The 13,154-nt window shown below is 49.3% G+C and overlaps 1 protein-coding gene across 1 annotated transcript in view; it reads left to right on the top strand.

Moving 5' to 3' along the window:
- ELMO1 (engulfment and cell motility 1) overlaps positions 1–13,154 on the top strand; it is a 210,937-nt gene that overhangs the window by 59,225 nt on the left and 138,558 nt on the right. Inside the window, exons 4-5 of the mRNA XM_038769328.1 lie at positions 6,001–6,041; positions 7,780–7,852. Of these exons, the coding sequence (XP_038625256.1) occupies positions 6,001–6,041; positions 7,780–7,852 (114 nt within the window). The remainder of the gene's footprint in view (positions 1–6,000; positions 6,042–7,779; positions 7,853–13,154) is intronic.

The following is a 13,154-nucleotide window of genomic DNA, read 5'->3' as shown; positions in this document are numbered from 1 at the left end:
AGATCCATGCTGCTTCTCTAACAAAGCACTGTACTAAGCACCTGGGAGAATACGCTATAACAGAGTTGGTAGGCAAATTCCCTGCCCACAAAGAGCTTACCTCTTAGAGGGGGAGAGAGATAAATAAATTACAGCTAAGCACATACGTATTGTGGGGCTGAGGGTGGGGTGAATAAAGGGAGCAAATCCAAGTGCAAGGGTGATACAGAAGGGAGGGAGAGGAGAGAAAATGAAGATTTAGGGAAGGTCTCTTGTAGGCAGGGAACATGCCACATCTTTGTTTTGTACTTTCCAAGAACACAATGCAGGGCACCCCATCAAATGGGTGGGTAGCATGGCCTAGTGGAAAGGGCAGAGGAGTGGGTGTCACGAGACCTGGGTGTGAATCCTGACTCTGCCCTAGGCCTCCCAGGGGACCTTGGGCAAGTCACCTATCCCTTCTGGGTCTCGGTTTCCTCGTCTGTAAAACGGAGAGGGTAGCTTGTAAACTAGATATGTGATTGGGTCCGCATCCAATCGCATAATCATGCTCCTATGTGCTTAGCACATATTCAGCCCTTAAATAGTGCCAGAATTATCATGAAGCTATTCAATAAATATGATACAATTGCTACTACTATTCATATTCACTTACGTCCTCCATTAAATCATGAACTCCTGGAGGCCAGAGTTGGAGACTTTTCACGATTGTATTGTAGGCTGGCATGCTACTCATAAAGTCACACAGAAAATGCCCAATATAATGAATATTCTACCCATAACAGGTGCTTAATAAGTAGTTTACCTCTTTATGGAACTCTCATTCGGTGCAATGCACTATACTAAGCGCTTGCCAAAGTATAACATACAGGAGTAAGGCTCATCCTGTCCAAAGGGAGCTTTCATCTACTGGTTGGAAGTTGCTAAATTACAACTTTAGGAGAGGTCAGAGGTGATCTTAGGAAGGGGAAGGCTGAGAGGGAGTTGAGAAGGGCAGGTGAGTTACATTGCCTCTGGGGAAGAAATGGTCCAGGGATTGGATGGAGAGTTTGGGTGGGGAGGGGCAGTGTTGCCTAGTGGATAGAGCACGGGCCTGGAAGTCAGAAGAATCTGGGTTCTGATCCTGGCTCCGACACTTGCCTGCTGTGTGACCTTGGGGAGATCACTCCCTCTGTGCCTCAGCCTCATCTGTGAAATAGGGATAAAATTCTCCTCCCTATGACTGGATAGGGCACGGTTCTGGAAGTCAGAAGAACCTGGATTCTAAGCCCAGCTCGCCACTTGTCTGCTGGGTGACCTTGGGCAAGTCACTTCATTTCTCTGTGCCTCCATTACCTCATCTGGGACATGAACCGTGTCCAACCTGATGAGCTTTATCGGCCCCAGCGCTCAGTTATACCATAAATACCATAAAAAAAAAGAGGGGAAGGATGTGTGTGTCAGATGACAGGTTAGGAAGCTGTGGTCAGAAAGTAGCAGTTCAAAGTTGCAGGTGCAGATGATGTGATGTCAGAGGCCAAACAGCACCTGGTAATGATAACAATATTAACAATAATAATAATATTAGCTATGGACTTTCTGTTTGTCAAACACTGTTCTAAGCGCTGGGGGAGATAAAAACTAATCAAATTATCCTGGTCCCATGTGGGGTTCACAGTCTTAATTCCCATTTGCATTCATTCATTCATTCATTCATTCATTCATTCAATCGTATTTACTGAAAGCTTACTGTGTGCAGAGCACTGTACTAAGCGCTTGGGAAGTACAAGCTGGCAACATATAGAGACGGTCCCTACCCAACAGTGGGCTCACAGTCTAGAAGGGGGAGACAGCCAACAAAACCAAACATATTAACAAAATAAAATACATAGAATAAATATGTACAAGTAAAATAAATAGACTAATAAATATGTACAACCATATATACATATATACAGGTGCCGTGGGGAGGGGATGATGATGATGTGGGGAGGGGATGATGATTTTCCCGATGAGTTCACCGAGGCCCAGAGAAGTTATGTAATAATAATAATAATTATGGTAATTGTTAAGTGCTTTCTATGTGCCAGGCACTGTTCTAAGCACTGGGGTAGATACAAGTTGATCAGGTTGGACACAGTCCCTGTCCCACATGGGGCTCAGAGTCTTAATCCCCATTTTACAGATGATGGAACTGAGGCCCAGAGAAGTAAAGTGATTTACCCAAGGTCCCCCAGCAGACAGGTGGCGCTGGGATTAGAACCCATAACCTTCCGAGTCTCAGGCCCATGGTCTATTCACTAAGCCAGTGACTTGCCGAAGATCACACAGCAGACAATCAATCAATCAATCAATCAATCGTATTTATTGAGCGCTTACTATGTGCAGAGCACTGTACTAAGCACTTGGGAAGTACAAATTGGCATCACATAGAGACAGTCCCTACCCGATAGTGGGCTCACAGTCTAAAAGGGGGAGACAGAGAACAGAACCAAACATACCAACAAAATAAAATAAGTAGGATAGAAATGTACGAGTAAAATAAATAAATAAATAAATAAACAGAGTAATAAATATGTACAACCATATATACATATATACAGGTGCTGTGGGGAGGGGAAGGCGGTAAGGCGGGGGGATGGAGAGGGGGACGAGGGGGAGAGGAAAGAAGGGGCTCAATCTGGGAAGGCCTCCTGGAGGAGGTGAGCTCTCAGCAGGGCCTTGAAGGGAGGAAGAGAGCTAGCTTGGCGGATGGGCAGAGGGAGGGCATTCCAGGCCCGGGGGATGACGTGGGCCGGGGGTCGATGGCGGGACAGGCGAGAGCGAGGTACAGTGAGGAGATTAGTGGTGGAGGAGCGGAGGGTGCGGGCTGGGCAGTAGAAGGAGAGAAGGGAGGTGAGGTAGGAGGGGGCGAGGTGATGGAGAGCCTTGAAGCCCAGGGTGAGGAGTTTCTGCCTGATGCGCTGGAGGCGGGATTAGAACCCAGGTCTTGCTGACTCTCAAATCCGGGCTCTATCCATTATGCCACACTCCAGGGCTGGGGTGGATCCAGTGCCTAGTTTCCAGCATGGGATCCTGCTCAATATCAGGGGGCTCAGGCTCAGATGTCAGTCCCTCAATCAGTGGTATTTATCGCGCGCTTACGAAGTGTGGAGCACTGTACTAAGCTCATGGGAGGGTACAGTGCAATAGAGTTGGTGGACACATTCCCCCTCTGTCCCCCCCTCCCCCCCAAAGAGCTGACAATCTAGTGGATAGGATGTAAGACTCCTCTGTGCCTCAGTTGCCTCATCTGGATAATGGAGATTAATTACGATTGTGAGGCCCATGTGGGACGTGGACTGTGTCCAACCTGATTAGCTTGTAGTAATAATAATAATAATAACGGCATTTGTTAAGCGCTTACTATGTGCAAAGCACTGTTCTAAGCGCTGGAATAATAATGATATTTGATAAGCGCTTACTATGTGCCAAGCACTGTTCTAAGCACTGGGGTAGATACAAGGTGATCAGATTGTCCTACGTGGGGCTCACAGTCCTAATCCCCATTTTACAGAGGAGGGAACCGAGGAACAGAGAAGTTAAGTGACTTGCCCAAGGTCACACAGCAGACAAATTGCAGAGTGGGGATAAGAACCCACATCCTCTGACTCCCAAACCCAGGCTCTTTCCACTAAACCACACTGCTTCTAAATATAATAATAATGACGGTATTTGTTAAACACTTACTATGTGCCAAGCACTGTTCTAAACACTGGGTAGATACAAGGTAATCAGGTTGTCCCACTTGGGGCTCACAGTCTTAATCCCCATTTTCCAGAGGAGGTAAGAAGACGTTAAGTGACTTTCCCAAGGTAACACAGCAGGCAAGTAGTGGATCCGGGATTAGATTAAGACTGCAGAAGCAGCATGGCTCAGTGGAAAGAGCCTGGGCTTGGGAGTCAGAGGTCGTGGGTTCTAATCCTGGCTCTGCCACTTGTCAGCTGTGTGACTTGGGGCAAGTCACTTCACTTCTCTGGGCCTCAGTTACCCCATCTGGAAAATGGGGATTAAGACTGTGAGCCCTGTGTGGGACAACCTGATCACCTTGTATCCCTCCCAGCGCTTAGAACAGTGCTTTGCATAGAGTAAGCACTTAACAAATACCATCATTAGAGAAGCAGCATGGCGCAGTGGAAAGAGCCCGGGTTTGGGAGACAGAGGTCATGGGTTCTAATCCCGGCTCCGTCACTTATCAACTGTGGGACTTTGGGCAAGTCACTGCTCGGGGCCTCAGTTACCTCATCTGGAAAATGGGGATTAAGACTGTGAGCCCCATGCGGGACAACCTGATCACCTTGTATCCCCCCCAGCGCTTAGAACAGTGCTTCGCACATAGTAAGTGCTTAACAAATGCCATCATTAATTATTATTATTATTATTATTATTATTATTATTAGAAACCATGACCTCTGACTCCCAAGCCCCGGCTCTTGCCACTAAGACAGGCTCCCAGTGCCTGGTAACAAACACCATAAAAAAATGGGGTGGTGGCTCTTGGCACTCCTGTCTGGGGGTGACTTGAGTGTCCCCAACTTTGAGGAGGGCGGGTGCCGCTGATGGTGTCAGAGTAATAATAATAATGGCATTTGCTAAGTGCTTACTATGTGCAAATCACTGTTCTAAGCACTGGGAAGGTTACAAGCTGATCAGGTTGTCCCACAGTGGGCTCACAGTTTTAATCCCCATTTTACAGATGAGGTCACTGAGGCACAGATAAGTTAAGTGACTTGCCCAAAGTCACACAGCTGACAGTTGGTAGAGCCAGGATTTGAACCCATGACCTCTGACTCCAAAGCCTGTGCTCTTTCCACTGAGCCACGCTGCTTCTCCAAATAATAATGGCATTTATTAAGCACTTACTATATGCAAAGCACTGTTCTAAGCGCTGGGAAGGTTACAAGGTGATCCGGTTGTCCCGCGGGGGGCTCACAGTCTTAATCCCCATTATACAGATGAGGTAACTGAGGCCCAGAGAAGTTAAGTGACTTGCCCAAAGTCACACAGCTGACAATTGGCAGAACCGGGATTTGAACCCATGACCTCTGACTCCAAAGCCCGTTCTCTTTCCACTGAGCCATGCAGCAGCGTGGTCTAGTGGATAGAGCGCAGACCTGGGAGTCAGAAAGACCTGGGTTCTAATTCCTGCTCTGCCACACATCTGCTGCGTGACCTTCACTTGACTTCTCTGGCCTCAGTTCCTTCATCTGCAAAATGGGGATTAAGACTGTGAGCCCCAGTGTGGGACAGGGACTGTGCTAACCTGATTAACTTGTATGTACTCCAGCGCTCAGAGCAGCGCTTGGTACATAGTAAGCTCTTCACAAGTACCCCGATTGTTATTAGAGTAACCAGCCAACAGGGAAAGGACTGAGATTCAGAGCCTAAGTAGAGGGGCAGCGGCCTGGCCTGGCCTGCCTCTGTCATCCCGCCTTAGTCCCGGCTCCACGTCAGGGACTCTGGCTGCCTCTGCTCTGACAGATGTGGTCTCTTTATGTCCAAGGTAAACGGTCCCTGACCTCAGCGGCCACGGTCCTTCTGTCGAGGGGAGGAGGGGGGACACCAGCTGGAGGTCACATGAGACTCGCAGGCGTTGGTTCCCTCCCCACCCCCGGGGGCCTGTGTGGCGCCCCAAGGGTGGGGAGATGTGGAAAGAACTGCCTGCTCCATCTGGAACACGATTTCATCGACTCGGGCAATCCAGGGCCAGCGGGCTTAGAGCTGTTTGCTGCATGACTCACGGGTCACCGCCGAGAGATGCTTGGAAAGCCAAGGGACCCTGGGTCCCCCTGAATGGGAGAGGCTCGGGAACGCCAGCCAGGATGAATCCTGGGAGTAGGGGGCGTCATCTGATGCTAAAGAACCCTCCTAGTATCCTAGTGACAAATGACAACAGAGAGGAAGAAATGTGACTCTGACGGGATCTGATGTTTTTGCCAGCATTGGCATTTAAACAGTGAAATGAGATGGCCTCGTAAAATGTCTCCTCTGTTTTGCCTTTAGAAGAAACCACTGTCGGCGATAATAAAAGAAGTCTGTGATGGGTAAGTGCCTTTCGGGACATGCCCTGCCACCCCCAGGGAGCTGGTCAATAAACAGTTCCTTGGGAAAAGGAAAGATGGCTCTCCTAGCGTATCCTGCCGAGGTGCACCGGAAAGGTTAAATCGTCTTTTCCGCCGGATACACATACTCTTGGCATTCTACGGGAAGACTGTGGGCCCCAGAGGTGGGTCCAAAAGGAAGAATAAGCGATGGGAGGTGAACTCCCAGCAGCTGGGAGCCCACAGGCCCGATTCCCCCAAATCCCTCTTGAAAAACTCAGGGTCCTGGCACTGTTTCCAGAGGCTTCATTCATCCATTTGATTATTAAGCGCTCACTTTGTGCGAAGCACTCTACTTAGTGGTTGGGAGAGTACAGCGTAACAATAAACAGACTCATTCCCTGGATTCTTAGAATTCTGGTTTCCTGTGATTTTGTTGGCCTAGTTTGGATTACTAATTGTGGTATTTCTTAAGCATTTACTCTGTGCAAGCATTAGTCTTAGCTAGGGTAGCTACAATTAATTAGGTCAGACATAGGCCCTATCCCACATGGGATTCAGTCCATGTAGGAGAAAGAACAGGTATTGATTCCCCATTTTACAGATGTAGAAACTGAGGCAAGGAGATGTTACATGACTGGCCCAAGATGATGCAACAGGCAAGGAGCCGAGTTGGGATTAGGATCCGGGTCCTAGGCTACCTGAGCCTGGGCTCTTTCCACTAGGCCACACCTCTTCCTACTTTTATGGTATATGTTAAGCTCTTACTATATGCTGGGTGCTGTTCTAAGCTCTGGGGTAGATACAGGCTAATCAGGTCAGTCACAGTCAATATCCCACACGGGTCTCCCAGTCTTAATCACCATCTTATAGATGAGGCCCCAAAAAGTGACGTGCCTTCCCGAGGTCACACAGCAGCCAAGTGGCAGAGCTGGAATTAGAACCTGGGACCTCCTGACTCCCAGGCCTGTGCTCTTTCCACTAGGCCACACTGCTTCTCCGCTGCTTTTCTATATTGCTCCCTGTATTGCTCTGAAAGGCTGGCTTAACAATGTCCCAACACATGCACATAAGCATATGTATGCACACACACACACACACACACACACACACACACACACGTGTGCGCGCGCGTGCGCCCCGACATCCGCTTCTTCCCTAAGGCCCCTGGGTTTCGGCAGTTCCATTTTTTCCATCCCACAGCACTCATTCCATAGCAGAAGTGCAGGTGATTTTCAGTTCTTCGTGATGAGGCAGACAGAAATCACTGCCATCTTCATACACCCCCACTTTCAAATCCCATTAGACCCCTTAACTTTGTCACCCTCCTATCCCTGATCAAATTGTCACCCAAGCCCACAAAGTCTGGGGCACTTCGGTTACCCAGTCCTCTTGGAGGGAAGTTGGCGGAGGAGATTGTAAACTTGTTTTGGGCAGGGAATGTGTCCACTGACTCTGCTGTACTGTATTCTCCCAAGTGCTCGGTACAGTGCTCTGCACATGGTAAGTTCGCAATAAATACCAATGACTGATTGAGTTGGAATTCCTGGAGGCTCTCTCCCTTAAATCTGGAAGTAGTTGCCACCTCCATGGGAATCCCAGGATTGGCACCCGCAAACTTCAGCGATGGAACAAATAATTTATTGACCCACCTCCCCGACACTGGCTGATAATGCAAAGGCAAATGTTTCTCGTGGCCAGTTTCTGTTTTCTCTTAACCTTCCCATTTGCTTGTTTTAAGGTGGTCCATCCCCAATCACAGCTCTTACGCGTTGCAGTACGCAGACGGATCCAACTTCTACATCACGGAAAAGGTGTGTGAATGGGCTTTGGGAACATGGGAGCCTGGGATGGTGAAACAAATGCCTGGAAAATTGATTGGCAGCCCCCAAAGATGCACAGGTTGACTCTCTCTGCCCCTCCTAGCCACGCTGACCTCCCTAAGGTGGAAGAACAGAGAGGTACCCAGCTGAGCAGACGGGAATAGGACATGGAATGTCAGGGAGGTTGAACTGGCTCCAGAACCGGCCTTCCCACTGGCATTCATTCATTAAATTGTATTTATTGAGCACTTACTGTGTGCAGAGCACTGTACTAAGTGCTTGGAAAGTACAATTCAGCAACAGATGGGACAATTCCTACCCAACAACGGGCTCACAGGAGCAGGGGCTGGTAGCCTTTGGCTGAGGCCCAGTAATAATAATAATAATGCTTGTAGTATTGGTAAGTGCTTACTTATGCCACGCACTATATGAAGTGCTGGGCTAGATATAAGGTGATCAAGTTGGACACGGTCCCTGCCCCACATGGGACTCACAGATTGAATCCACATTTTACAGATGAGGTAAATGAGTTACAGAGAAGGGAAGTGATGGGCCCAAGGTCACATAGCAGACAAGCGGAGGAGCCGGGATTAGAACCCAGGTCCTTCTGACTCTCAGGCCCGTGATCTAGGCACTAGGCCAGGCTTTGATATTCTCAGCGGCCCCCAGCCCCAAGCTGAACTTAAAGTTGTTGACCTCTAGGGAGGGGGAAGACCGTCCTCATGATGGCAACTTGCAGCCAGGCTGGGCCTCGGGGTCACCCTCAGCCCGAATCAATCAGTCAACCATATTCATTGAGCACTTACTGTCTACAGAGCACCGTACTATGTACTTGGGAGAATGTGATGTAACAGAGTTGGTAGACACAGGCCCTGCCCACAGTGAGCTTACAGTCTAGAGGGGGACACAGTCATAATATAAGTAAATCACAGATATTTGCGTAAGTGCTGCGGGTCTGAGGGAGGGGTGAATAAAGGGAGAAAATCCAAGTGCAAGGGCGACGCAGAAAGGAGTGGGAGAAGAGGAGATGATGGTTTAGTCGGGGAAGGCATCTTGGAGGAGATGTGCTTTTAATAATGTTTTGAAGGCGGGAAGAGTGATTGTCTGTCGGACATGGGGAGGGAGGGCATTCCAGGTCAGAGGCAGGATGTAGGCGAGAGGTTGAGATAAACTCTGAGGAGACTGAGGTGCAGTGAGCAGGTTTGTTTTAGAGGAGTGAAGTGTGCTGGCCGGATTCTAGTAGGAGAACAATGAGGTGAGGTTAGCAGCGGGTAAGGTGATTGAGTGCTTTAAAGCCGATGGTGAGGAGTTTCTGTTTGATGTGGAGGTGGATGGGCAACCCATGGAGTGGGGAAACATGGCCTGAACATTTCTGTAGAAAAACAATCTGGGCAGCAGAGTGAAGTATAGACTGGATTGAGGAGAGACAGGAGGCTGGGAGGTCAGCAGGGAGGACAGTAATCAAGGAGGGCTAGAGAGCTCGTTATGGGTAGGGAACAGGTCTGCTAATTCTGCTGTATTGTACTCTCCCATGTGTTTAGTTCAGTGCTCTGCACACAGTAAGTGCTCAATAAATGCCATTGATTGATTGGATAATTATGTGGATAACAGTGGAAGCAGTTTGGATGGAGAAGAAAGGGCAGATTTTAGCAATGTTGTTAAAGTCGAATCAGCAGGATTAGGTGACAGATTGAATATGTTGGTTGAATAATAATAATAATGATAATGGTATTTGTTAAGCACTTACTATGTGCCAAGCACTGTACTAAGCTCTGGGATGGATACCAGAAAATTGGTTGGACACAGTTCCTGTCAAACGTGGGGCACACAGTCTCAATCCCCGTTTTACAGATGAGGGAACTGAGGCTCAGAGAAGTGAAGTGAGTTGCCCAAGATCATGCAGCAGACAAGTGGCAGAGCCAGGATTAGAGCCCAGGTCTTTCTGACTCCCAGGCCTGTGCTCTATCCACTAAGCCACGCTGCTGCTCTATTACTGTATTCTCCTTTCCCAAACACTCAGTGCAGTGCTCTGCACATCGTATCGCTCAATAAATACAATTGCTAGATTGACCGCACTGCAACCTGGGCCTGTGGTGGAACCCTGGGGTGAAAGAGGCTCTCTGGGTCAGCGAAAGCAGCCTGACTGCTCCCACTCCAAGTTGCTTGGAGCTAAACAGTTAGATAAGGGACTGTGTCCAACCTGATTTGCTTGTATCCATCCCCACACTTAGTACAGTGCCTGGCACATAGTAAGAGCTTAACAAATACCATTATTATTATTATCATTAATATTATTAATGAACAGGCTCCTCTATCTCTATGGAAGAGCATTTGCCTTAGGCTAGCTGTGCTCTGATTCACACTCACCGGCTCCTGCTAAATTTTGTGGCCACCCTGTGAGCTGAACCTCCTCAGTCCAGGTCACCGACACTGTGGCTGGAGTTGCCTCTAGCACAAGCAGCCACTGGGCAGGAAGTTGCATATTGTTTCCAGCCTAATTGATTTGCGGCCCAGCCTGTGTCGTCGGCTTGTGGGAAAACCGCCAGGCCGGGGAGGGAGGGCCAGACTACTGAGAAGAGGACCCCACGGCCACCAAGCCCCCGGCCGGCCCAGGGGTGTGATTTCTCACTCACCTAATGTCAGTCAGACGGCTCGGGGAGGGGAAACCGAGGGATCACAGCCACAAACAAAAGATGTAGTTTGGGACCGCGGAGAGGGTGAACTTTGCTCCCAGCAGTGGGTGGGTGTGTCTGGCACTTGGGAAGGTTCGGTTATTGTGTTGACAGCAGGGCCTGTGTTTTCTGGCCCACCCATGGAGATTTCATCCTGAGTCGCATGGATGGTTCTCCACAAAGCAGGCAGTCCACCGACAGTGCGGGTCAGTGGCAGAGCCGGGAGTAGAACCCAGGTCTCCTGGCCTCCCCCTGTCCTGTGCTCCTTCCTTTCCCTTCACCACTCCCTCCTAAAGGAAGAAAACTGTCTGCCCCACCAGCTGCGATCTGCATTTTCCCCTCGGAAAAGTAGAGTCGGTCTCAGCGTTGGAGGTGAAAGGCTGTGTGGGCGTTGGGAGCGGCCACGAAAACCTGAGGGCCAGTTCCTGAGGAGAAGCCAGTCCACCCGGGGCGTTGCCCAGCTCCAGCCTCTGGAGATCCTCGAGCCATTCACGTCTCCCAGGAAGGGCTTTCGGGCCGAGTTTCAGGACGGCGCAGGCTTCACCTCCGATTCACGGTGGTTTGGAAGGGAAGGAGGGTGGAGGGCAGAGCTGGCCACCCTGCCACGATCGGTCTCCTGGCTGGCTGGTCATTTCCTGGACCGCGTGCCGCTCCCCCAAGGGAGGCATCAAAAGCCAGGGCCTCCACAAGCGAGGCTGTCTCCATTCCCGGACTCCTCGGAGGCGGGGCTGAGGAGTCTGGGCCCACTGGGACGTCTCTAATTAGCGCTTGGGGAAGGGAGGGCTATCGATTGATGTTTTTCCTCCCAGGGGCTGGAGGAGCATGTATTTATTTCATGATGAAAATGTTGGTGGGCTTGCAGATCTTGGTTTGTGGAAATGAAAAGAGAGGAGGAGAGCGAATGCCAGGAGGATTACTCAGCCGTCTGCTGCTTTTATTACATGTTAGCGACTGTTTTCCACTACTTGTGGGATGATGACACACACGGCTAACGTTTCTGCTTGGGCGCCTTGCCTGGGTCTAGCAAGCTGCGTGGCTGGTTCCAGGATCGCGGAAGGGCAAATGATGGGGCCGTTAGAGAGGCAGCATTGGCCTGGTGGAAAGAGTACGGGTCTGGGAGTAAGGGTCCTGGGTTCTAATCAATCAATCGTATTTATGGAGTGCTTACTGTGGGCACACACGCTTTTGCACAGGGCTCTGAAGTCCCAGAAGGCCTTCCCGGAGGGAGTTAGGCATTGTATTGTATTTGTTAATTGCTTACTATGTGCCAGACACTGTACTAAGCACTGGAGTGGATACAAGCTAATCAGGCTGGACACAGTCCATGTCCCACATGGGGCTCACAGTCTTTATCCCCACTATACAGGTGAGGGAACTAAGGCCCAGAAAAGTGAGGTGACTTGCCCAAGGCCACACGGCGGTCAATGCAGTAATAGGAGCAATCAATCAACAAATCAATGATATTCACTGAGCACTTTGGGTTGAGCACTGTACAAAGTGCTTGGGAGAGTACAGTAAAACAGAGTTGATAAACATGTTCCCTGCCACAAGGAACTTATACATCTAGAGGGGATTCCACTTTGCCACTGACATGCTGTGTGTTCTTGGGCAAGTCACTTCACTTCTCTGTGCCCCAGTTTCCTCATCTGTAAAATGGGGATTCAGTAGTCATATTCCCTCTCCTGTGAGCCCCACAGTGTCTTATCTGACTGTACTGTATCTAATAATATTGTAATTATAATAACTATAATTGTAGTTTGTTAGTTCGTGGTTGGCAGGAAATGTGTCATATTGTTCTATTGTACTCTCCCAAACACTTAGTACAGTGCTCTGCCCACAGTAAGCACTCAATAAATACGATTGACTGACTACTATGGATCAAGCATTGTCCTGAGCTATATACAAGTTAATTAAATCAGACACAATCCTTGTCTGACATGGGATTCCAGTCTGAGTAGGAGGGAGAACAGCTAATCAATAAATCAATCAATCGTATTTATTGAGCACTTACTGTGTGCAGAGCACTGTACTAAGCGCTTGGGAAGTATAAGTTGGCAACATATAGAGATGGTCCCTACCCAACAGTGGGCTCACAGTCTAGAAGATTTTCCATTTTACAGATTGAGAAAACTGAGGCAAAGAGACTTAAATGATTGGCCCGAGGTCATGCAGCAGGCAAAGAGTGGAGTCAGGATTAGAACCTAGGTCCTCTGACTCCCAGCGCTTAACGTAGTGCTTGGCACGAATAGGTGCCTAACAAATGTCACGGTGATTGTTGTTTATTAGGGCCTTGTTGCCCACACAGGGATTAGAATCAGCCATCATAGAGGGTGAGGCCGTGGGGTCATTGGCCTCTTCGAACAGCTGGACATAGAATGGCTGTAGAGAAGCACTTGGAGATCTGTGGATGTGTCCTGGTCTGAAGTTACCGGCTCTCTGTGGGTGGACTGTCCGGGCCCTTCCCCGCTCTCCCCAGAATGAAAGGAACTGTTACCTAGTTCTCTAGGCTGTTAGAGAAGCAGCGTGGCTCAGTGGAAAGAGCCCGGGCTTTGGAGTCAGAGGTCATGGGTTTGAATCCTGACTCCGCCACTTGTCAACTGTGTGACTTTGGGCAAGTCACT

This window comes from Tachyglossus aculeatus, chromosome 2 (assembly GCF_015852505.1).
Source record: "Tachyglossus aculeatus isolate mTacAcu1 chromosome 2, mTacAcu1.pri, whole genome shotgun sequence".
Taxonomy (NCBI): Eukaryota; Metazoa; Chordata; class Mammalia; order Monotremata; family Tachyglossidae; genus Tachyglossus; species Tachyglossus aculeatus.
Note: the sequence above shows the minus strand (reverse complement) of the source record. Positions and strands in the feature narration are given on the sequence as shown.